This window comes from Chlorocebus sabaeus, chromosome 6 (genome assembly GCF_047675955.1).
Source record: "Chlorocebus sabaeus isolate Y175 chromosome 6, mChlSab1.0.hap1, whole genome shotgun sequence".
NCBI lineage: Eukaryota > Metazoa > Chordata > Mammalia > Primates > Cercopithecidae > Chlorocebus > Chlorocebus sabaeus.
In genome coordinates this window covers 44,085,510-44,110,325 of record NC_132909.1, presented here as the reverse complement: position 1 = coordinate 44,110,325, position 24,816 = coordinate 44,085,510, and the positions used below count along the sequence as shown (strand labels likewise).

The 24,816-nt window shown below is 56.8% G+C and overlaps 1 protein-coding gene across 2 annotated transcripts; it reads right to left on the bottom strand.

Moving 5' to 3' along the window:
• Positions 1-199: 199 nt before the first annotated feature.
• CERS1 (ceramide synthase 1) lies at positions 200-22,265 on the bottom strand. 2 transcript variants are annotated; one of them, XM_037992089.2, is made up of 7 exons: positions 21,931-22,265; positions 19,507-19,666; positions 11,818-11,998; positions 8,078-8,239; positions 7,184-7,331; positions 6,872-6,981; positions 200-309 (listed from the first exon to the last, which is right to left on the bottom strand). In XM_037992089.2, the coding sequence occupies exons 1-7, from the start codon at positions 22,177-22,179 to the stop codon at positions 267-269; spliced, it is 1,053 nt and encodes a 350-aa protein (XP_037848017.1). In that variant the 5' UTR covers positions 22,180-22,265; the 3' UTR covers positions 200-266. The 2 variants fall into 2 exon arrangements, with proteins under 2 accessions (XP_037848017.1, XP_037848018.1); XM_037992090.2 differs by lacking the exon at positions 200-309 and adding an exon at positions 5,914-6,096.
• Positions 22,266-24,816: the final 2,551 nt, after the last annotated feature.

Sequence of the window (24,816 nt, the reverse complement as noted above, 5' to 3'; positions counted from 1 at the left end):
CCTCCCAGGTGATGGCCAGAGAGTGCACAGGGTCCGCCGCGGCCCGGGACCAGTGGGCTGAGGGTGGGGTCAGTGTCCCGGGAGGGGCAGGGGTCCTGGGGGGGCGTGGCCAGGGAATGAAGGCAGGATGAGGGGGCGGGGGCCCAGGGGAGGTGGCCACGGCCCTAGAGGCATGGAGTTGGAGGGGGTGGAGGGGCACCAAGGACGGGGGGCGTGGCCGGGGTATTCGGGGTGGGGCCGGGTCCACGGGGGCGGGGCCGAGGGATTCAGAAGCGCTTGTCCTTCACCAGGCCGTTCCTCAGTGGCTTCCTGGGGGCCAGAACCAGCGTAGGTTAGCCTGGGAGCCCCACGCGGCCGCCTGGCCCTCTTTCCTGCTGCTTCCCTGACCGTTTCACATCCCCCAGCTCCTCTTACCCAGCCAGGCCCGGGCCTCTCCTTCACCCTGCCTCTCCTTCACCCTGCCCCGTAGGCATGTATGCCCCTCCTGTCACCCTGGCACTTCCTCCTTGCTTCCCTCTCCCCAGTTAAACCTTCCTCTTCCCCTCCTCCCTGCCTCTCCAGGTCGCTGCAGGGCAAAAGCCACGCACCAGCCTGGGCCTGACCACTCCACCGCCTCCGCAGTGAGACCCTGCACAATCCTCCTCTCCTCTGCCACCCACCCCACGAAGGCTCGTCCTTGGCTCCAGTGGCCCTGGCTGGCATCTGCTGCCCCCTACTTCCCCCTTTTTTTTTTTTTGAGACAGGGTCTTACTCTGTGGTCCAGGTTAGAGCTGTGGCACTGTCATAGTTGGCTGTAGCTTCAACCTCCAAGGCTCAATGGATCCTCCCACCTCAGCCTCCAGAGTAGCTGGGATTACAGGGGCACGCCACCACTCCCTTTTTTTTTTTTTTTTTGAGACAGAATCTTGCTCTGTTGCCCAGGCTGGAATGTGGTGGCACAATCTCAGCTCACTGGAACCTCTGCTTACTGGGTTGAAGTGAGTCTCCTGCCTCAGCCTCCCGAGTAGTGTGGTGGTGCCTGCTAATTTTTTATTTTTAGTAGAGAGGATTTCACTGTATCACCCAGGCTGGTCTTGAACTCCTGACCTCAGGTGATCTGCCCACCTTGGCCTCCCAAAGTGCTGGGATTACAGGCGTGAGCCACAGTGCCTGGCCCCAGGTAACATTTTTATTGTTTGTTGAGATGAGGGCGCTATGTTGTAGAGGTGAGGTGGTTATGTTGCCCAGGCTGGTCTCAAACTCCTGGGCTCAAGCAGTCAGCGCGCCTCCACCTCCCAAAGGGCTTTTGTCACTTTCATTTGCTCTTCTCTTAGGCTGAAGCTCAGCTTCTCTGCATGCATTCCACAGCCAACTGGCTGTCCCCATCGATGGCTGTTGGTCTTTATCTGAGAGGAGATAAGCCCTGCTTGGACCTCCCATCTGTCACTTGTCTTCTGACTTTGCCTGCGATGCTTGAGACCGTGAGTGGTGTTTCTTCATCCACCCTTGTGGCTTCTCAATTCTTCCCATAAACAAACCTCCATGGCACACTCTCCTTTTGGCTCTGGGATGACTCCAGGGATTCCGTTTCTGCATCGACACCTTTGGTACAAGGTGGGGGTTTGCTCTGAAGCTTACGAGAAACAAAGACACGCCCTCACTGTGTTCCAGAGGGTCCCCACGCTTTCCATTCCTGCTCTCCAGGATGGTCTTTAGTATTTGCCAAAGGTTTTAAGGTCTTAGGTCAGTTTCTCCACTCAGTTCCCACAGAGAGTATAGATTCCTCTAATGGTAAAGTTTAGCATCCTTGGTGATGGGTGCCCCCACCCTGGGCCTTTTTATCAGAGCTTTCCTGCTGTTTCTTGTTTGTTTTTTCTGCACAAGCTTCAAAGTGTTCTTTACCCACTCAGAAACAGCTGTCAGTATTTGCCTTTTAGGGTGTGGGTGGGGGTGTACCCACCTTGGGGGAGATAGCTTTTCTGTTTTTCTTCTTGTTTTTTTTTTTTTTTTTTTTTTTGAGATGGAGTCTTGCTCTGTCGCCCAGGCTGGAGTGTAGTGGTGCAATCTCGGCTCACTGCAAACTCCGCCTCCCAGGTTCACACCATTCTCCTGCCTCAGCCTTCCAAGTAGCTGGATTACAGGCGTTCACCACCATGCCTGGGGTAATTTTTTTTGTTTGTTTTTTGAGACGAAGTCTCGCTCTTGTCCCCCAGGCTGGAGTGCGATGGCGCAATCTCGGCTCACTGCAACCTTTGACTCCTGGGTTCAAGCGATTCTCCTCCCTCAGCCCCCCGAGTAGCTGGGATTACAGGCGCCTGCCACCACGCCTGGCTAATTTTTGTATTTTTAGTAGAGATGGGGTTTTACCATGTTGGCCAGGCTGCTCTAGAACTCCTGACCTCAGGTGATCCACCCACCTCGGCCTCCCAAAGTGCCTGGGATTACAGGCGTGAGCACCGCACCTGACCAATTTATGAATTTTTTTTTTTTTTTTTTTTTTTTGAGACGGAGTCTTGCTCTGTCGCCCAGGCCGGAGTGCAGTGGCCGGATCTCTCAGCTCACTGCAAGCTCTGTCTCCTAGGTTTAGGCCATTCTCCTGCCTCAGCCTCCCGAGTAGCTGGGACTACAGGTGCCCGCCACGTCGCCCAGCTAGTTTTTTGTATTTTTTAGTAGAGACGGGGTTTCACCGTGTTAGCCAGGATGGTCTCGATCTCCTGACCTCGTGATCCGCCCGTCTCAGCCTCCCAAAGTGCTGGGATTACAGGCTTGAGCCACCGTGCCCGACCAATTTTTGAATTTTTAGTAGAGACGGGATTTCACTTTGTTGGCCAGGCTGGTCTCAAACTCCTGACCTCAGGTGACTCGTCTGCCTCAGCCTCTCAAAGTGCTGAGACTTATGGGCATGAGCCACCATGCCCAGCCCAGATGGCCTTACTTTGATTGACACCTTTCAGCTTCTATCCACCACTGTGGGGAAAAGAGAGTCAGAGGGAGGTTAGAGAGAGAGAAGGATGATGCAGGCACTTTCTAGATGTTTCTTTGTAGATGAGGAGAGGGAGACAGAGGAGACGGGGCCCCCTGAGGTCTTGCAAGTGTTTTGCCCCAAATTGCTGTCAACACTGATACGCTGGTGTTCCAGAGAGGGAGTCTGGGGTGAAACTGGGGGCTGATTTGGGATATTTTAGAAGATGCTGGAAATGTCAAACACGGGAGATGGAGAATGGCACTCGGGAGCGGAGAATGGCACTCGGGAGCTCTGTGGGTAGGAGAGAAATGTGGGAGTCGGTGTGGATGAAGTGTGGGCAGAGAAACGGCCCCAGAAGAGGAAGCCAGCCAGGAGGCCAGAGAGGCAGAGCAGGAGTGCAGGGCAAAGAAAGGGCTTCAAGGGCCAGGCACAGTGGCTCACACCTGTAATCCCAGCACTCTGGGAGGCCAAGCCAGGCAGATCACCTGACCCTAGGAGTTCGAGATCAGCCTGGGCAACACAGTGAGACCCCATCTTTTTTTTTTTTTGAGACAGAGTCTCGCTCTGTGCCCCAGGCTGGAGTGCAGTGGCGCGATCTCGGCTCACTGCAAGCTCCGCCTCCCGGGTTTACGCCATTCTCCTGCCTCAGCCTCCCGAGTAGCTGGGACTACAGGCGCCCGCCACCTTGCCCGGCTAATTTTCTTGTATTTTTAGTAGAGACGGGGTTTCACTGTGTTAGCCAGGATGGTCTCGATCTCCTGACCTCGTGATCCGCCCGCCTCGGCCTCCCAAAGTGCTGGGATTACAGGCTTGAGCCACCGCGCCCGGCCAGAGACCCCATCTCTACAAAAATAGTTCAGTGAGTCAAGATCTCACCACTGTACTCCAGCCTGGGTGACAGAGCAAGACTCCGTCTCAAAAAACAAAAAAAAAAAAAAAAAAAAAAAAGAAGAAGAAGAAGGGGAGGGGACTCTGGGGTTAGCACCAAGAGAGCCACAGGGGAGCTGGATAGGAGTGGTCTTGGGATGGGGGGAGGAAGACTGGGTACAGCTGGGTTTGAGGAGCACCCAGGAGGATCTAGGAATTCTGTTACAAGGGAGGGGAACAGGCTGATGAGGCCAGTGGTGGAGAAGAGCAGAGAGAGAGCGAATTCTCTCCTGGGTTGAAATGTCCTTGAATAGGCAAGCTGGGTGGACATCCCTAGCCTCAGAGAGAGAGGGACTGTCGCTCACTGTAGCAGCAGGTGGACGCCCTCACCCGGCCACTCCTGCTTTCTTGGGGACATGTTGGCCAGATTATCAGTGCAGGAAATGATGACGATGATGGGGACAGCTGGTGTCCAGGAACCCTCAGGAGGGAAGATGCTCCTACATGGGCCAGACAGTGGGGCTGAAGTTCAGTTTTCTATTTTTGTTTTTTGAGACAGGGTCTTGCTCTGTTACCGCAGCTGGGGTGCAGTGGTGCAGCTGTGGCTCACTGCAGCCTCAACCTCCTGGGTTCAAGCCATCCTCCAGCCTCAGCCTCCCAAAGTGCTGGGATTATAGGTGTGAGCTGCCATGCCCAGCCCAGTTTTTTAGACACTGCAGGGGGGTGGCAGGTGCAGCAGAGGTGAAAATGGTATTTACAGAGCTTTGGTGCAAGTCACCAGAGTCAGAGAAAGGTGAGAGCCTCTCAATGGATGGCTGGTCCTGGCAGCCCCTGAGAGGGCAATAGGGGCTTTGGACAGAGGGGCTGAGTCGTGACAAGGATGTGGGAGTGACCACAGGAAGCTACGGGTGTCAGTGTAGGAGAGAAGGGTACTGGCTACCCACATCACCAGGGGTCCCATGAGGGCCGTGAGGAGGACAGGGAATTCAGAGGAGGGAGTACAGATGAGGGGATCCTGGAGGTGAGGCTGCTCAAGAAGCAGTAATGGGGTGAGATGGGGTGAGGAAGAGATCAAGACAATTAATTGCTCTCTGATTTGCTTCATGCCTCCCGAGTTATCTAAAAGTGGTTCTCAGTCTTGGTTTTCTGGAGTTCCGATCCCAATTGAATTTTCGGAACCAGGCAAAGTGGCTCATGCCGAAGGGCTCATGCCTGTAATGCCAGCACTTCAGGAGGCTGAGGCGGGCGGATTGCTTGAGGCCAGGAGTTTGAGACCAGACTGGGTAACATAGTGAGATCCCATCTCTACAAAAAAATTTAAAAATTAGCTGAATGTGACGGTGGGTGCCTGTGGTTCCAGCTACTTGGGAGGCTGAGGTGGGAGGATCACTTGAGCCCAGGAGGTTGAGGCTGCAGTGAACTATGAGCCAGTGCACTCCAGCCTGGGAGCCTGGGCGACAGAGTGGAACCCTGTCTCTAAACAAACAAACAACAAAAAAAAAAACAAAAGAAAAAGAAAGAAACAGGCTGGGCGCAGTGGCTCACGCCTGTAAGCCCAACACTTTGGGAGGCTGAGGCAGGTGGATCACTTGAGGTCAGCCATCACCACCTTTGGAAGACACCTTGGGGAGACCTCGCTGATCTCCGGAAAATTCCCGACTCAGGCCAGCTGCAGTGGCTCATGCCTGTCATCACAGCAGCTTTGGGAAGCTAAGGCATGTGGATCACTTGAGCCCAGGTGTTTGAGACCAGCCTGAGCCACATGGCGAAACCCCGTAAAAAATACGAAACTTAGCACAGTGTGGTGGTGCGTGCCTGTGGTCCCAGCTACTAGGGAGGCTGAGGCAGGAGGATCACTTCTTGGGTCGGGGAGGCAGTGGTTGCAGCGAGCCGAGATCGTGCCACTACACACTCCAGCCGAGACGACACAGTGAGACCCTATCTCAAAAAAAAAAAAGAATTCTCGACTCATGCTCAAAGGACAGTAAATCTAACACCCTCCAAAGGAGGCTACTAACGCCGCATCTGCCAGGACGCATGTGACCCTGCCCCAGTCCCCCTCAGTCAACACCAGCTCGAGCCAAAAGTCTTGAAGTCTTGAGTCATCTTTGATTCTTTTATTTCTGTTTCATCTACACCCAAGGCGAATCTGGTGGGTTCTCCCTTCCAAACAGGGTAGGGGGTCTGAGGCTCCTCTGCCTGGCTACAGCCCCGGATGTGTTAAATGTCTGCATCTCGCACCTCCCATTGCAAAAAACGTCATGGAGCTCTGAGCCACTGCTTCCCTGAAACCATCGTTCCCAGGTCACTGATGGCCCCCACTGGCCAAATCAGAGGGCCTGGCTGGTCGGCACCTTCCAGAGCCTTCCACAACCTCCTGTCCTGGCCCCTGCTCAAACACTCCTCACATTGCCTATGAGACACTGCACACCCCGACCCTGCTTATCACCCAATTCGGCCTCCGTTCATCCCTGGCCCAGGCGCCCGCCTGCCCGCCCCAGGCCTCGGGCTGTCTCCTTCCCCAGGACTCCCTCCTGGGTTGGGCTGAGTCCGAGCTCCCAGCCCCAGCTCCTGTTTGGCTGGGCAGTGGGCTCCCCTGCCAGACTCGGAGGCCAGGACGTCTCAGCCCAGATGGAGCCTGGGCTCCCTCTGCCGCCCTGGGCATTCCTTCCTCCCCAGCCCCACTGCCACCGGCTCCAGTGGAGACATGGGTCGGAGGATGTCGTCCAGCCTGGCCAACAGCTACTACTCACCACCCACAGGGCCCCAGCTCGTCCACTGCAGCCACACCAGCCACTAGGCCTGGCCCTCAGTGTCCCCACTGCGGAGACCCTGTCTGCCCCTCCCCAGCCTCTCCCTCCCCTTCCTCACTGTCCTATCCTTCAGGGTAGTGGCCGCATTGTCCACATCTTTATTGCAGTCTCTGTTTTGGAGTAGGCTTGGGGGGCAGCATCCGCGTCGGCCTCATCTGCTGCTGGGTCTTGGGGGCCTGCCCATGAGCATGCTCGGACAGGCGACACTAAAGGAGGGAACGCGGGGTGCGGGCCCCTCCACACTCACTCGGCTTTGCTGGGCTTCAGGCTTTGGGCCTCGGCCACGTCGTACTCCCGCAGGTCCTTCAGCTCACGCACCTGGCCTGTCAGCACCTTGGCTGCAAACGCCACGATGTACTGCGAGAGGGGAGGGGAGGTGCTGGTGAGAAGGAAGCTTCCCTCGCCACCGCCCTGCTGACAGCCTTGTGCTCCTGTCCCAGGCCCTCCACACAGGTTGTCTGCCACCTAACGTGCCCCTCTCCGGACCTGCCTGAGGAGGGGACAGGGATGGGGACAAGGACGGGACCGCCACTGTGGAGGAGGGCTGGGGACGACTCACCAGGAACCAGTAGAGGTTCATAAGGGTGAGCAGCAGCAGGAGTGCGTTGAAGAAGAAGTAGAAGGGTATGTCAGGCACCTCGCGCAGACTGCAGTGACAAGTGGCGTACAGGACCTTGAGCGGGAACCAGTAGAGGCGGAACCAGAACCTGCGATGGGAGGAATCGGGAGGCCGTGGGTGGAGGAAGACCACCCAATGCCTGTCCTGTCCCGTCCTGGACCCATCCTTGTCCCCTTTCCCCATCCTTGCCCACCTGTCTCCACTCCTGCTCTGTCCTTCTCCTACCCTGCCATGCCCCGCCCACCTTGCCAAGGCCCCACCTCCTTCCCTGCCCTGCCCCTCCCCTTACCTGCCAGGCCCCACCCACCTCACCAAGGCCCCACCTCCTTCCCTGCCCAGTCCCTCCCCTTCTCTGCCAGGCCCAGCCCACCGCACCAAGCCCCCACCTCCTTCCCTGCGCAGTGCCCCCATTTCTCTGCCACATCTTGCCCACCACACCAAAGTGCTACCTCTTTCTCTGCCTAGCCCTACCCTAACCCTGCTTGGCCCCACCTCTGGCTTGCTCTGTATTAGTCTAGCTCCTCCCTTTCCATGCCTGGCCCAACCCACCTCACCAGGCCCCTCCCATTCCTGGATCCACCCATCTCACCTGGCTTCATCCCTTTTTCCGCCCAGCCCCACTCCTAGCCCAATTGGCCCCACCCTTGTCCACTCCTTTCCTGTATAGCCCCGCCCCTTCACAGCCCCACCCAAATCACCAGGCCCGTCTCTTGCCATGCCACACCCACCTCACTGGGCCCTGTCTCCTTCCCTGCCTGGTCCCGCCCCCTTTCTGACCACACTCACCTCACCAGGCCACACCTCCCTCCCTGCCCAGGGCTCCCTGCCACTCACCAGCTGAGGCCGAAGCTGAGGCAGCCCAGGTCTGCTGCCAGGGCATGCAGCCGGTGGTAGGAGCCACCGCGGGACTTGAAGTAAATGTTGAGCTTGGTGAACTCAAGCTGCACGTCACTGATATCGTGCAGGAAGAGCACAAGGATGCCCACATTGTGGTACCTGGGGGAGCAGCAGGCAGAGAGGAGAGGGCGGCTCACATTAGGGGACCTCCACTCTGCACTAAGGCCCCCAGCACAGAGTCCCTGGGCTATACCTCAGGCTCCCCGTGGGCCTCTCCAAAGCCACCCTTCCTGGCTCGCCTGCTCTGCCCATCTCCCCTTCCCAGGATGCCCTTTCCTCACTGCCCCCCACTTAGCTATGCACCCCCCAACCAGATCCTCATCTTCCCTGCCTGAGTGTCCCCATGTGGCCCGGGGGCTCCGTGTAAGTTTATTTTTCTTTTGAGACAGGGTCTTGCTCTGTGGCCCAGGCTGGGGTGCAGTGGTGTGATCCGGCTCACTGCAGCCCCAAACTCCTAGGCTCAAGTGATCCTCTCACCTCAGCCCCCAGAGGAGCTGGGACTACAGGAGACCAACACCACACCCAGCTAATTTTTTTAATTTTTAGTAGAGACTGGGTCTTGCTATGTTGCCCAGAATGGCCTCAAACTCCTGGGCTCAAGAGATCCTCCCACCTTGGCCTCCCAAAATGCTGGGATTACAGGCGTGAGCCACTGTGCCTGGCCTTGGAAGTTCCTTGCTGGCCCCTCCTCATCTTGGTGACCTCTGACCCTCTGTGACCCCTGACTCTCACAGGCCTGGGCCACTCTGTGTCCAGATCCTCTATGAGCTTCTCCCTCACTTTGGACATCACCACCATGGTGAGACTTCCAGGTCTGGATGTCAATGCAGGAAAGGCCCCAGCCCGTTAGGATCCTTTTTTTTTTTTTTTTAAACTTTTTTTTTTTTGAGACAGAGTCTCGCTCTTGTTACCCAGGCTGGAGTGCAATGGCGCAATCCCAGCTCACTGCAACCTCTGCCTCTTGGGTTCAAGCAATTCTCTTGCCTCAGCCTCCCGAGTAGCTGGAATTATAGGTATGCACCAGCACACCTAGTTAATTTTGTATTTTCAGTGGAGATGAGGTTTCACCATGTTGGTCAGGCTGGTCTTGAAGTCTTGACCTCATGTGATCTACCCGTCTCGGCCTCCCAAAGTGTGGGATTACAGGCTCGAGCCACCGCGCCCAGCCCCATTAGGATCTTAATAAGCCCGAAGACCATCCCCTGTCCTTCTGCAGAGTCTCCACCTGACAGATGCGCTGCCCGAGGGGACTGGATTCACCCTGGACATGGGGAAGTGTCTCTCACCAAGTCCCTGTTCCTTGCTCTGTCTCCCGACAGCTCCTGGGCTCCTGCCACAGGTCCTTTGCACGTGCTGTCCCCAGGACCCAGCATGCCAGTGCCTCATGTTCAGCACCTCCCTTCACTCCTTTCAGTCTCTGCTCATCTGTCACCCCCAGACCAACGCACCTACACCTAACACATCTGCAGCCACAATTTTTTTTTTGGAGACACAGCCTCGCTCTGTCACCCAGGCTGGAATGCAGTGGTGAGATCTTGGCTCACTGCCACCTCTGCCTCCCGGGTTGAAGCGATTCTCCCGCCTCAGCCTCTTGAGTAGCTTGGACTACAGGCACCCATCACCATGCCCAGCTAATTTTTTTATTTTTAGCAGAGACAGGGTTTCACCATGTTGGCCAGGTTGGTCTCGAACTCCTGACCTCAGGTGATCTGCCCGTCTCAGCCTCCCAAAGTGCTGGGATTATAGGCATGAGCCACTGCACCTGGCCTTTTCTCCATAATTCTTATCACCTTCAAATGAACTGTTCCTTCCTTCCTTTTTTGGTTCTATCATCCGACTCTGCCCTCTAGAGAGCCTTGTCTGATAGAAGTTTCTAGAACTATGGGAATGTTCTAAACCTGTATTGTCCAACATGGGAACCACCAGCCACTTGTGGCCAATGAGCCCTTGAACTGTGGCTTGTACAGCTGAGGAATGGAATGGGGGCTTTTAAAAATTACTTTTTAAACTGACCAGACGTGGTGGCTCACACCTGTAATCCCAGCACTTTGGGAGGCCTAGGCAGGTGGATCACTTGAGGTCAGGAGTTCGAGTCCAGCCTGGCCAACGTGGTGAAACCCCGTCTCTACTAAAAATACAATAATTAGCTGGGTGTGATGTCTTACACCTGTAATCCCAGCTGCTTGGGAGGCTGAGGCGGGAAGATTGCTTGAACCTGGGAGCCAGAGGTTGCAGTGAGCCAATATCATGCCACTGCACTCCAGCCTGGGTGACAGAGCAAGACCCTATCTCAAAAAAAATTGGTAAATAAATAAATAAATAAAATAAAGTAGTTTTAAAAATTTATTTCTTTTTGAGATGGAGTCTTGCTCTGTCGCCCAGGCTGGAGTGCAGTGGCACGATCTTGGCTCACTGCAAGCTCTGCCTACCAGGTTCACACTATTCTCCTGCCTCAGCCTCCCGAGTAGCTGGGACCACAGGCGCCCGCCACCACGCCCGGCTAATTTTTTGTATTTTTAGTAGAGATGGGGTTTCACTGTGTTAGCCAGGATGGTCTCAATCTCCTGACCTCGTGATCCGCTCGCCTCGGCCTCCCAAAATGCTGAGATTACAGGCATGAGCCACCACACCCGGCCTAAAAATTGATTTATTAGAGACAGGGTCTCCCTATGTTGCCCAGGTTGAACTCAAACTCCGGGGTTCAAGCGATCCTCCTGCCTCAGCCTCCTAAGTAGCTGGGGGACTGCAAGCATGAGTCCCTGCTCCTGGAGTTTTACTTAAGTTTAATTAAAGTTGAAAGGGCTGCCTCTTTGTTGCTCTATAGCTGTGGGCCGTGGCTACTCCATTATCGCAGTTAGGGCGGCTAGTCCCATAGAAATAGTAGAGGAGCAGTGTATTTCATTTTAAAGTTTCTATCAGCCACATTTAACAAGAGAGGGAAAAGAACAGGTAATATTAATTTTAATAAAGGATTCCAATTAATTCAACATATCCAAATTATTGTCATTTCAATATGGAGTCAAGATAACAAGGCCAGGCGTGGTGGCACACGCCTGTAATCCCTGCACTTCAGGAGGCTGAGGTGGGAGGATCACTTGAGCCCAGGAGGTCCAGGCTAAAGTGAGCTACGGTCACAGCGAGACCTTGTCTCAAAAAAAAAAAGAAAGAAAAGGGTGGATAAGATACTTTCACTCGTTTGTATACAAAGGCTTTGAAGCCGGGGTGGATTTTAAGTACACAGCATGGTGAGGTTTGCACAGACTCCATCTGAAAGGCTCAGTGATGGCTGTGGTTGGCTCTGGAACATAAGGGTGCATCAGCTGCGTTCACAGCCGTGCCCCCATTGCTTGGGCATGGTAGGTGCTCAGGAACTCCTGCGTGTGTGACCTGGTTGGTCGAGGGCAGCGTCGGAGGAGCTGGGTGGGTGAGTGGGGTGGGGTGGCTGTGGCTCTCAGGGCCTGTTTCACTCCATCCCTGCGGAATCTCCCTCAGGAATCTCCAGGCCCACATTCCCTCCTCGGCCTTCCTCCCTCTGGCCTGTGCCCTCATCGGACCCCTGAGCACTCCGACCTGATGTGATCCCCTCCACGGCCGCCTCTGTGCCCCGCGGCAACATCATCAGCCTCCGCACTGTGTGGGCTGTGCCTCGGCCCCCTGCCACCCCATCCTGTCCTTACCGGAAGGCGTAGGAGGAGACGATGAGGATGAGAGTGACCACGTGATGGAGCAGCATGACCACCGAGTCCTTGCGCCACGTGTCCATGTACAGCGTGGCGTAGATGGAGTGGCCATAGAAGCTTCCCTGGAGCAGGTAGGCGGCTGCGATGTCCCGTGGCACCGCCATGCCGGGCGTCCAGTCTGGGGAGAGCCAAATCTCGCAGTCAGGGGCCTGAGAAGCCTCTAGACAACCCCACCATGACCCAGTGACACCCTCCAAGCCACACGTGTCCTCCCAGTACCTGGGTATCCATGCGTGTCTGACTGCTGGCTTTCCATTCCCAATTATTGTTATTATTATTTTTTGAGAAGGCGTCTCCCTCTGTCATCCAGGCTGGAGTGCAGTGGAGTGCAGTTGTGCGGTCTCAGCTCAGCTCCCTGCAACCTCCACGTCCTGGATTCAAATGATTCTCCTGCCTCAGCCTCCCGAGTAGCTGGGACTACAGGCGCATGCCACCAAACCTGGCTAATTTTTTGTATTTTTACTAGAGGTGGGGTTTCACCGTGTTAGCCAGGATGGTCTCGATCTCCTGACCTCATGATTCGCCTGCCTCGGCCTCCCAAAGTGCTGGGATTACAGGTGTGAGCCACAGCGCCCGGCCATTTTTTTGTTGTTGTTTTTGTTGTTTTTTGAGACAGAGTCTCACTCTGTCACCAGGCTGGAGTGCAGTGGCACTATCTCAGCTCACTGCAACTTGCACCTCCCAGGTTCAAGTGATTCTCCTGCCTCAGCCTCCAGAGTAGCTGGGATTACAGGCACCGGACACCATGCCCAGCTAATTGTTTTGTATTTTTAGTAGAGATGGGCTTTCGCCATGTTGGACAGACTGAACTCGAACTGCTGACCTCAGGTGATCCACCCGCCTCAGCCTCCCAAAGTGCTGGGGATTACAGGCGAGAGCCACTGCGCCCAGCCTGGAGGGATTTTTATTTTAGGAAGAGTTTGGGTTTTCTAGAAAAATTATGCAGATAGGACAGAAAGTTCCTTTCTCTCTTCTGCCCCAGCATACCCACAGATCTCCATTTCCCTGGCTTTAAGTGGCATATTTGCTACAAATGCTGAACTATTATAGACACATTATTATCATTATATACATTTTAAGTTTTATATGTATTTTTAAATAGATGGTCTTGCTCTGTCACCAGGCTGGAGTGCAGTGGTGTGATCATAGCTCACTGCAGCCTCGACCGCCTGGGCTCAAGTGATCCTCCCACCTCAGCCTCCTGAGTAGTAGCTGGGACCATAGGCACCCATCACCATGCCTGGATAATTTATTTCTTTTGTAATTTTTGTACAGACAGAATCTTGCCATGTTTCCCAGGCTGGTCTCGAACTTCTGGGCTTAAGCAATCCTCCTGCCTTGGCCTCCCAAAGTGATGGGATTATAGGCACCCACCATCTCGCCCAGCCCAGCGCCCCTTCCTGTTTTCATCTTTTTTTTTTTTTTTTTTTTTTTTTTGAGATTCTTGCTCTGTAGCCCAGGCTGGAGCGCAGTGGTAGGGTCTCAGCTCACTCCAACCTCCATATCCCGGGTTCAAGTGATTCTCCCGCCTCAGCCTCCCGAGTATCTGGGATGATAAGCATCCACTACCATGCCTGGCTAATTATTATTATTATTATTATTTTTTGTAGAGACAGGGTTTCACCATGTTGGCCAAGCGAGTCTTGAACTCCTGACCTCAGGTGATCTGCCTGCCTCGGCCTCCCAAAGTGCTGGGATTACAGGCATGAGCCACCGTGCCCGGCCCCCTTCCCATCTTTACCTTAACAGGCCCCTGCCTTGTGGGTGATCTGGGCCCACTCCCTGCAAATCCCCGGCCCTGACAGAGGCGGCTGCCCACGGAGTCTTGCCGTGCCCGGGCGTACCATGCCGCCAAGCGCAGGGTCTCCCACCAAGCAGGTCCTGCCTCACCTTCCCCTCCTCCTGCTTCCTGGTGCACCTGACCCCCACACTCAGGTGATAGGGGACATCCCAGCCCACCCCACCACGTCCCCCTCCTCCTCAGGACTGCCACATCCCCAGGGCTGCCAGACACCAAAGTCAAGGGCTATGCTCTGGACAGGCATGGTGGCTCATGCCTGTAATCCCAGCACTTTGAGAGGCCAAGGCAGGAGAGTTGCTTGAGTCCAGGAGTTCGAGACCAGCCTGGACAACATGGCGAGACGCTGTCTCTGCAAAAAAAAATATATAAAAATTAGCCAGGTGAGGTGTTGTATGCCTGTAGTCCCAGCTACTCGGGAGGCTGAGGTGGCAGGATCACTTGAGTCCTGGAGGGAGGCAGAGATGGTGGCGAGAGCTGAGATGTTGCCACTGCACTCCAGCCTGGGAGACACAGCCAGACTCTGTCTCAAAAAACAAAACAAACAAACAACAACAACAACAAAAAACAGCGGGAGGCCATGCTGTGCTCTGCCCACACCAACCTGGACCTCTCTGGGTTGCTCCCTGTTCTCTGGCCACTTCCTTTCTGCAGACCCCCAAGACAGACTCTCCAGCCTCCATCTGCGGCTTCCTGGCCCCTGCCTTGGTGACCTGCCCTGCAGCCCAGCTGCCTCCAGATGCCCCCATGAACCACCTCTGCAACAACTTTCATCTCAGCCTCACCCCTTCTGCAGCCGAGTTACACTAGGACCCCCATCCAGGGTCCCCTCTTTGGTCCATGCCACCCCCACCCCGGTCCAGGCACTGCTGTCTCCTGCCCACATCCCCCCAGCGATCCCTGGCCCCCATGACTGTTTGTCCACTATCCTCACTCAGCCCTGATGGCTGTGTACACACGAACGGTCACTATGACCCAGCAAGTCCACTAGGGTGTGTGCCTGAGAATGGAAAACAGGGACTCAAAGAGATACCCTGTCCACAGCAGCACACAACCAAAAGGCAGACACAACCCGAATGTGCATCAATGGATGAATGAAGAATAGATAGGTTACCTCCACACCGTGGAATACTATGCAGCCATGAAAAAGAATGAAGCACGGATCCATGCTACAATGTGGGTGAACCCCAAAAACATGATGCCGAGTGAGAGAAGTCAAACACAAAAGGTCACACAGTGTGAGACTCCAGTGATCTGAAATGCCCAGAACAGGCAAAGCTACAGAGACAGGAAGCAGATTGGTGGCTGCCAGGGGCTGGGGTAGAGGACTGGTGAGTGACTGCTCATGGGGACGGTTTCCTTTTGTGGGGGATGATAATGTTCCAGAACTAGACAGAGGAGGTGGTTGAACAACACTGTGAATGGACTAAAATCTGATGAACTGTTCGCTTTAAAATCGTTAATTTTTGGCCGGGAGGCGGAGGCAGGTGGATCACCTGAGGTCAGGAGCTGGAGACCAGCCTGGCCAACATGGCAAAACCCGGTCTGTACAAAAAATACAAAAATTAGCTGGGCGTGGTGGCGCATGCCTGTAATCCCAGCTACTCGGGAGGCTGAAGCAGGAGAATCACTTGAACCCAGGAGGTGGAGGTTGCAGTGAGCTGAGATCGTGCCATTGTACTCCAGCTTGGGCAACAGAGCGAGACTCTGTTTCAAAAAAAATAAACAAATACATAAAATGGTTATCTTTTTTTTTAAAATTGTGGGCCAGGCACAGTGGCTCACGCCTGTAATTCCAGCACTTTGGGAGGCCGAGGTGGGCGGATCACCTGAGGTTGTGAGTTCAAGACCAGCCTGACCAACATGGAGAAACCCCATCTCTACTAAAAATACAAAATTAGCTAGGTATGGTGGCACATGCCTGTAATCCCAGCTACTTGAGAGGCTGAGGCAGGAGAATCACTTAAACCCGGGAGGCGGAGGTTGCAGTGAGCCGAGATCGTGCCATTGCACTCCAGCCTGGGCAACAAGAGAGAAACTCCGTCTCAAAAAAAAAAAAAAAAAAATGTGGCAGATTTATATGGCAAAAATTTATCATCTAAGCCATTTGTTAAGTACACATTGTTGTGCCACCATCACCAGCAGTCATCTCCATAACAATCTCCTCTTCCCCAATAGAAACTCTGTTCCCATTAAACAGTCTCTCCCCATCCCCCGCCCCCAGCCCCCGGCGGCCCCCCAGCCCACTTTCTGTCTCTATGAGTGGGATGACTCTAGGAACCTCATATAAGTGGAATCACATAGTATTTGTCTTTTTGTGATAGGCTAAAATGCCTAATTTCAAGTTCCATAAATTTTACCTCAATAAAAAATGCAGGCCAACTGAGGTGGCTCACGCCTGTAATCCCAGCACTTTGGGAGGCCAAGGTGGGTGGATCACTTGAGGTCAGAAGCTCAAGACCAGCCTGGCCGACATGGTGAAACCCCATCTCTACTAAAAATACAAAAAACTAGCCGGGCGAGGTGGTGGGCGCCTGTAGTCCCAGCTACTCAGGAGGCTGAGGCAGGAGAATGGTGTGCACCCGGGACGCGGAACGTGCAGTGAGCCGAGATGGCGCCGCTGCACTCCAGCCTGGGCGACAGAGCCAGACTCCATCACAAAAAAAAAAAAAAGAAAAAGAAAAAGAAAAATTGGGTGAAACTCTGAAATGCCCTGATCCTCTGCATTCTGACTCTCCAGAAACATCCGAGCCTGAGCTTTCGCCCCTGGCCACCTCGCTGGATCTGTTGCCCACCTTTCCAACAGGGGCCCCCCACCCCTCCTGTAGACTTACCTCCCCACAGGATAGGGGGGATGTCCTGGCTTAGTTCAGGGGTCTCAAATCTCCTCTCACTCCTTTTGTTTTTTGAGAAAGGGCCTCACTCTGTCACCCTGGCTGGAATGTAGTAGTGCAATCTTGGCTCACTGCAGCCTCGACCTCCCAGCTTCAAGCAATTCTCCCGCCTCAGCATCCCCGGGAGCTGGGACCACAGGCACGCGCCACCGTATCCAGCTAATTTTATTTTTTTATTTTTTGTAGAGATGGCGTCTCACTATATTCCCAAGGCTGGTCTTGAACTCCTGGGCTCAAGTGATCCTCCCACCTTGGCCTCTCAAAGTGCTGAGATTCCAGGAGTGACCACCACACCTGGCCTGTCCCACCTCTTCATACTCGTGTCCCACCTACTGTTGGGTCACTCAATGCAATCCCTGCCTTGTCTCCATCCCCAAATCCAGAATCTTGGTCTCCCCGATCAGCCCCCATCTCACAAGACCCTAGCATCATCCTCACCCTCTTCCTTTCACACCACCTCTAGGGTGGTAGCAAATACTATTAGCTCTGCCTTCTAAACGTTTCTAAAATTGGCCGCTTTGCTCCCATCCCCTCCCCTCAGCTCAGTCTTGGTGGGAGTCCCTTCGGGCTCCTGCTCCTGCTGTCAGCCCCCTCCTGGACCCCTGGGGTAGATGCCCAACCCGGGGTGACATCCCTCCTCTGCTCCCAGCCCACAGGTAAGTAACGAAACCTGACGGTGGCCTCCGAGGCCTGGAAGGCATGGCCTCCATTCACCTGAACACAAGTCCCTGCCTCTCCTGCCTGCCCCAGGCACCTCCAGGCCCTCACTCAGTCCCCTTCAGTGGGACCACCCCATCCCTGCTAAAAACTGCCCCTCCCCCCTCCCCAACACAGCACACTGCCTCTTCTCTCCACGCGAGTTTTCTCATCCACACTTATTGATGTTGATAGACTGTGTACTTCATTGTCTGTTGCCCCTGCCACACGGCCAGCTTCATGAGGGCACAGGGCTTTCTCTGACCATTCCTAGCTGTGTCTCAGCTCTGGCATACAGTAGGCACTCAATAAATGAACATGGAAATAATCAGCTAACTTGTGAGTATCACTTACAAAAAGCAACTAAGGCTGGGAGAGGTGGCTCACCCCTGTAATCCCAGCACCTTGGGAAGCTGAGGTGGGAGGACTGCTTGAGGCCAGGAGTTCCAGACCAGCCTGGCCAACTTAGTGAGACCCCATCTCTACCAAAAAATACAAAAAAATTTGCTGGGGGTAGTGGCGCACACCTGTTGTCCCAGCTACTCAGGAGGCTGAGGTGGGAGGATTGCTTGAGCCCAGGAAGTCAAGGCTGCAGTGAGCCATGATCGCGCCACTGTACTCCAGCCTGAGCAAAAGAGTAAGACCGTCTGAAGAAAAAAAAAAAAAAAAGGCAGCAGCAGCTAGAGGCAACTCCATGCCCAAAATGTTAAGAGAGGCCAGGCATGGTGGCGCATGCCTATAATCCCAACACTTTTAGAGGCCGAGGCGGGCAGATCACCTGAGGTCAGGAGTTTGAGACCAGCCAGGTCAACATGGTGAAACCTCATCTCTACTAAAAATGCAAAAATTAGCCAAGTGTGGTGGTGCGTGCCTATAATCCCAGCTATTCAGGAGGCTGAGGTAGGAGAATCACTTGAACCTGGGAGATGGAGGATGCAGTCAGACGACAACGTGCCATTGCACTCCAGCCTGGGCAACAGAGTGAGACTGTCTCAGAAAAAAAAGAGAGTTCAATCATGGGTCATCCATCTAAAAGGAAAACTGAGCAACAGCTAACACCTCCCCCCTAGGCGATCAAGGTGTTACATGGGAAAAGTGGCCCCATGGGTGGCACATCCACTGTACACTCTGGGCTCTGTGCCACCAGGAGCCCTCTAGGCTGTTCCCATCACATGGCAGGAAACAGCTATCCCGTGTGTCCCTGGCCCACAGCCCTGGTGGTCCTCACAGGGCAGAGAAGCTGCAGCCCCCTCTGCCCCCATTACAGATGGGATTTCCTCCATCAGCCTGCCCAGTGGCGATGCCGACCCTGCCATGCATTCTCTGCCAGGACAGATCACAGAGAGCATGCCGCCGTCACCTCCCTGCCCAGCCCACCCAGAACTCAGGCCACATCCATTCCAATCAATTGGACACAGCCACTTCTTATCATCTTTTTTTTTTTCCCCAGAAAGGATCTCGCTCTGTTGCCCCGGCTGGAGTGCAGTGGCATGATCTCAGCTCACTGCAACCTCCACCTACTGGGTTCAAGCAATTCTCCCACCTCAGTCTCCCAAGTAGCTGGTACTACAGACGTGTCCCACCACGCCAGGCTAATTTTTTGTAGAGATGGAGGTCTCACCATGTTGCCCCCTGCTCTTGAACTCCTGTGCTCAAGTAATCCTCCCACCGCTGCCTCCCAAAGTGTTGGGATTACCGGTGTGAGCCAGTGAGCCCAGCCCACTTCTCATTCTCATCATCTTTTTTGTTTTTTGAAAATGTCACCCAGGCTGGAGTGCAGTGGCAAGATCTCAGCTCATTGCAACCTCTGCCTCCCGGGTTCAAGCGATTCTCCTGCCTCAGTCTCCCAAGTAGCTGGGATTATAGTTGTCCACCACCACACCGGATAAATTTTTTTGTATTTTTAGTAGAGATGGAATTTCACTGTGTCAGTCAGGATGGTCTCGATCTCCTGACCTCGTAATCCACCCACTTTGGCCTCCCAAAGTGTTAGGATTACAGGCGTGAGCCACTACGCCCGGACCTCTTTTCCTCTTTTGATAAGAGACAGGGTCTCACTCTGTCTCCCACGCTGGAGTGCAGTGGCGTGCTCATAGCTTCCCTTGGCCTCCAACTCCTGGGCTCCAGCGATCCTCCTGCTTCTGCCTCATGAGTAGCTGGGACCACAAGCACCTGTCACTGCCTCGTGTCTTTGTGTTTTAAGCAGAGCCCTCCCGGCCATCCCCTCAGGGCCCCTACCGTAGAAGACAGACGGTGGGTCGTGGAAGAAGGGGTAGTCGGTGCCAAACAGCAGGTAGGCACTGTAGCTCCAGCTGCCCAGGTAGAAGAGAAACTTCCAAGCACTCTCGGGCATCTTGGCGGCATCTCTGGGCTGGAGGCGGCACCGCTTTGCCAGGGGCTATGGGGAAGAAGACGGGCGGGCAGCCATTGGTGCTGGGGGCCAGAGACGACTACTCCAGGGTGGGGAAACTGAGGCCCAGGGACTCCCCAGGCCGGGCAGCACTGGGAAGGCCCGTCCCCCATGCCCACAGCCACCTGGAGCATAAACAGAGCCCACAGGCACCTGCCAAGGCTAAACTTAGTGCCCAGCTGTCCGGCTGGGGCGGTGCTGGGAGGGGAGTGAGGGAGGAGGCTCCGAGGGGAGAGGAGGGGAGCAGGAGGGCTCTGAGGGCCGGGAGGGGGACACTTGGGCTTATGGTGAGGGAGACAGACGGATGCGTCAGCCCAAGGGAGTTGGGCTGGTGGGGGTGACCCATGAAGGGAACATGGAAGGGTTATATGGGGGCATCTTGGGAAACACAGGGAGCCCCATGGGACCAACACAGAGGGGAGAGGAAGAACTTGTGAGGAAGTCGCCCCCTCAGTGGGGGAATTTGGAGAGACCGGAGACTAGAGGGCTGGGAGAGACTTGGGGGAAGGTGTGGTGGGGACATGGGAACTTGGGGACGATGAAAGGGGAGGAGGGGCTGGAGGGAGAAAGAGGGGACAGGACGCGGAAAAGGTGTCACAGGCGAGCTATGACCCTGAGGGGGCAAAGGGAGTGCAGAGGAAGCTGCTGGCTCCAAGGCAGGGGTTAGGGAGTACAGTGGGTGGGTGGGGGGGTCAAGCTCCCTGGGGGCGGGGCTCCAGAGCTGCCCGGCCAAGCCCCGCCCCTGGACAAGTCCCACCCCCTTCCCAGAGGCTGAGGGGGCCGGAGCCCAGAGCACCCAGCAGTTGTCATGGAGACAGCTGGAGCCCGCTCCAGTAACCCCTGGCAACCAGGCTGCTGCCAAGAAGATGAGCTTTGGAGCACCCGGCAGCCCCTCCACCCATTCTTGAGGAAGGGCGAACCTCGAAATGGGGCAAGCACCCCACCCAAGCTGGGGAGGGCCCCCGGGCTCCGCCCTGGTAGTCTACCAGCAGCCACATCCTCCTGTTCCATGGGGGTGGGGGGCCGCATGCCCTCTTGGGCCTCGGGTTTCCCAGCTGGAAATGGGGAAGAAGGCAGGGACAACAAGCAGGATAAAGATCACTGCAGACCCAGGAAGGGGCCCTGGACAGCCCTATCTCCCCCTCCCACAGCAATGGGGTGGCTGGGGTCTCTCCCCCATGTGGGTGATATGGGGAAGGGAGTGGGGAGAGTGGCAGTCAGACAACAGCCCATCCTCGACCTCACAAGGGCCAGCCTCTTCCCGGCCAGCAGAGAAAGGCCCCTTTGTTGGCGCTGGGCACACTGTCCCTGAACCCTCCAGCCAGACGGGCGGGGTGACACCAGCTGGTCCACGGGGGTGGTCCAGGCAAAGCTAAAGGCCCAGACACCTTCCAACCAGCTCCTGCCACAGCGACCCCTCCCCAGGGAAGGGAGAGGGATCAGGCGCCAATGTCACCACCATGGTCACTCCCCAGCAGGGGTGATGGTCTCAGGAGAAACTGGGGAATTCTGCTGTCGCCTCTTGGAGGCAGCACAGTCCAACCCTGAAGCCCCGGGCTCCAAGGGAGCGACCACTGGAGTGGCCAGATCGCCCAGGCCTTTGCCATCCCTGGTCGGAGGGTGGCGCTGACCTCAGACAGGCACAAGACAGCGACCGCGCAGCTCCTGCCTCTTCCCGATTGCAGCGGCCAAGCCGGCCCCGCCGCCGCACGGACCCCGCAGAAAACGGGCAGCGGACCTCGCTCAGGGCCAGGGCGCAGCCCGCATGGCAGGGACGCGCATGGCGCAGGCCGCGGTGCGCCGAGCCCTCCCTTTCCCGGTCCTGGTCTTCTCACTGTCTGGCTCGGCCCTGCCGGAAAGAGCGCTTGGTGGCCGGAGCCATCCACTGCGCGGGGCCCCCTGGTCCCAAACTGACCGGAAAGGGCCGTGCCTCGGTCCCTCACGTCTCAAACATCCCACCTGTCTCGGGCCCCCCATGTCCCAGACTCACCCCAGCCCGGCCACACCCCCGCATCCACCCGGTTCCCCCACGCCGCACTGACTGAAGGGGGCGCGAGGCGGCCCGAGAGACCCTGTCCCGGGGCTTCAACGTCCTGGGCCTCTCCAGCCCGAGGCCCCCACCCACGTTTCGGCGACCCCTTCATCCGCAGCAGCCAGCAATGGAAGAAAGGAACGCGCCGGCGGCCCGAGGTCCCCGGTCCCGGCTTCCCCCAGTACGGGTTCCCCTCGCCCCGGACCCCCGCCACACTGACCCGAAAGAGGCGCGCGGTGGCCGCGGAGCGCAGAGCCGTCCAGCCCAGCGCGCCGAGCGCCAGCAGCAGCAGCTCGGGCGGCGCCAGGTGCGCGTGCTCAGCCAGGCCGCGGCGCGCCAGCCCCCAGCCGCAGTCCGTGCAGCCCCGCGCCGCCGCCAGCGCGCTGCCCCAGCCGCGCCGCACTAGCTGCGCGTAGCTTGGCATGGGCTCGGGCCCCGTTGGCCTCGCCACGGGCTCCGCCGCCGCCATGCCGCCCGCTCGCCCGCCGTCCCCCTCGCCTGCGCCCGCCCGCGGTAGCCGCCGGAGCCGCGCGCCCCGCGTCACGCGCCGCAGCTGGGCCGGGGGCGCGCGGGCGGGAGAGCGGAGGGCGGAGGGGCGGGACCGGCGCAAGCTCCGCCCCGCTGGGGGCGCGGCTGGGGGGCGGCCAGCGGGGACGCTGGGCGCCCTGAAGGCGGGCCCGCGCCCCTGCCCGTTTCCCAGCAGAAAAACCGAGGCACGGGGAGGCGGGGGCCGGAGCTGGCTGGGGGCCCGTTGGACCTGGACCCCGAGAGACTCCGCGCACCGCCGTGTCGCGCCTCCATGCCTGCCCCACGCGACCCCGGCTCCCCCACCCCACCGCGCCGTGCCCGTGACGAGGGGTACGGGGGACACTAGCAGGCAGTCCCCTCGGCCGGCGACCCCCGCCCCTCCCGGCCCTCCAGCAAGCCACGCGGCTCCCGCTCCATCGCCCCGGTCGACTCGGACCTCACCGTTCTCAAAGCCCTCGCTGCTCCTCAAGGACCTGAGGCCTGGCACGCCTTGGCACAGTCTTGGGACCATCCCGTGGCCTTCCTGCATTCAGGAGGCGTAGCCTTAATGAAACATTCTCATTCTTCAAAAGGAAACGGCCCACGCCAGGGCGTTGGGAAGCGCACCTAGTGGAGACGCAGCCCTCTGCCTTACACCAGGAGCTTGACAATGGGGTTCCAGCCTGGATGCGGGGACCCTGGGCACTTCCCAGGCATCTTCTTCTGCAGGTCTGCAGAGCGGGCTACTGGGACAAAGGTGTAATGGGGGCTGCTGAGATTAGGGGGTTCTCTGAGGGTCACTTGCTGCTTTATGACCCTAGGGAACCCCGGGGGCCTCCCCAACATCGGTTAATACAGGAGTTGCAGAGAGGCTGCAGGAGTGGGTGCCAACGTGGGAGAGACTCCCAATCTGGATTGATATGACATCATTGGGACCACCATAAGTGACTTTCCAATGCACCGTACATTGACAAGGCCCTGTGCCCAAAGCCCCTGAAGGCCATCAAGGAAGATACTGGTCACCTCTGTTAGGACCACCACCTCCCCAGGCACTGCTGCACTCCCCCCGCAATCCTAGCCCCCAGGATGTCCCCACACCTGGCCTTCAAATTGCAAGACGCAGGGATGAATCCTGCAGCAGCCGTGCTGTCTCCCACACACCTGCACCTGACCTTCAGGGGCACAGGTGAACACACCTTCCCTTTGCCCCACACCCAGTCCCCTACAACACATCCAGGTGGCCCTGCATCTGGCTACTTCTCTGCATTGCACAGCCTTGCCCCCAGCCCCGACCACCACTACCCTCTGGGGTTCTGTCAGGTATCCTGGCTTCCTCCTCTCCCCATGGAGGCGAAGAGGAGGCTGTGACCCCGTTGGGCCTGTTCCTCTTCTGTTTGCAGCACTCCGTGGCTCCCGCCCACTCAGGGAAAGCCCAAGTCCTCACTGGCCACCCTCACAGCGTCCTGTTTCCCTCCATCTGTGGACTTTCTTGCTGTTCTTCCAACATGCCAAGCTCTGTCCTGCCTCAGGGCCTTTGCACTAGCTGTTCCCCCCACCCCCGGAAATGCTGTTCCCCTAGGTACCGGCATGGCTCTTCTTTTGCCTGCTTAGGCTGCCACCGAATCTGAAGTCCCACACACCTCTCATGTCTGCTTGGCACTTGTCACCATCTGCCCCTACATACATACAGCTCCTCCTTATTCTTTTTTTCTGTGTTGGAGTCTCGCTCCGTTGTCTGGACTGGAATGCAGGGGCGCAATCTCAGCTCACTGCAACCTCCACCTCCCGGGTTCAAGCGATTCTCCTGCCTCAGTCTCCCGAGTAGCTGGGATTACAGGCGCCTGCTACCACACCCAGCTAATTTTTTTATTTTCAGTAGAGACAGGGTTTCGCCATGTTGGCCAGGCTGGACTCGAACTCCTGACCTCAAGTGATCTGCCCATCTTGTTCTCCCAGTGCTGGGATTACAGGCATGAGCCACTGCACGTGGCCCCACTCCTTATTCTTGAATGTGGACTCCATATGGACTGGGGGCCTACTGTGTGGGGGGCATGAGGCCTGGCCTGGCCAATAGTTCAGGTCCAGCTGGAGGCCAGAGATGTGACTAGCGCCACAACCTGCCTGGCAGGCAGAGGGGGACGAGGGGGATGTGCTCTCATAGGTCCAGCCAGGCCTGTGGGGCAGCCGTGGACGGTCCCAGTCACCTCCCTCCACCCTCTCAGTCAGCATTATCTGGTCACCATGGCACCCATCGGTCATGGGAGAGGCGCCACCCACCCACCCACTGGCCCCAGCTCAGCCTCGAATTTCTTTTTGGCGGGTCCAGCCAGGAGACTGCCAATGGGTGGGTGCAGGGCAGGAATGGAAGGCGGCTCTGCTGGCAGCTGGGGACCAGGCACCCAAGGCTGGGCAGAGGTCAGTCTTGAGGCCGGTGTCCCCGCACCCACCCCAAGGTCTCCTCCCTCCAGGAAGCTCGGCCTGGACCCCTACTAATGTCCCTGCCCAGGGAGTCCTCTTTTGCCACTTCCCTCCCCTACCAGGCTGGGGGTGGGGTCGCTTGCTGTCCTGCCCTGGCAACAGGAGACAGGGTCCGGTTTCA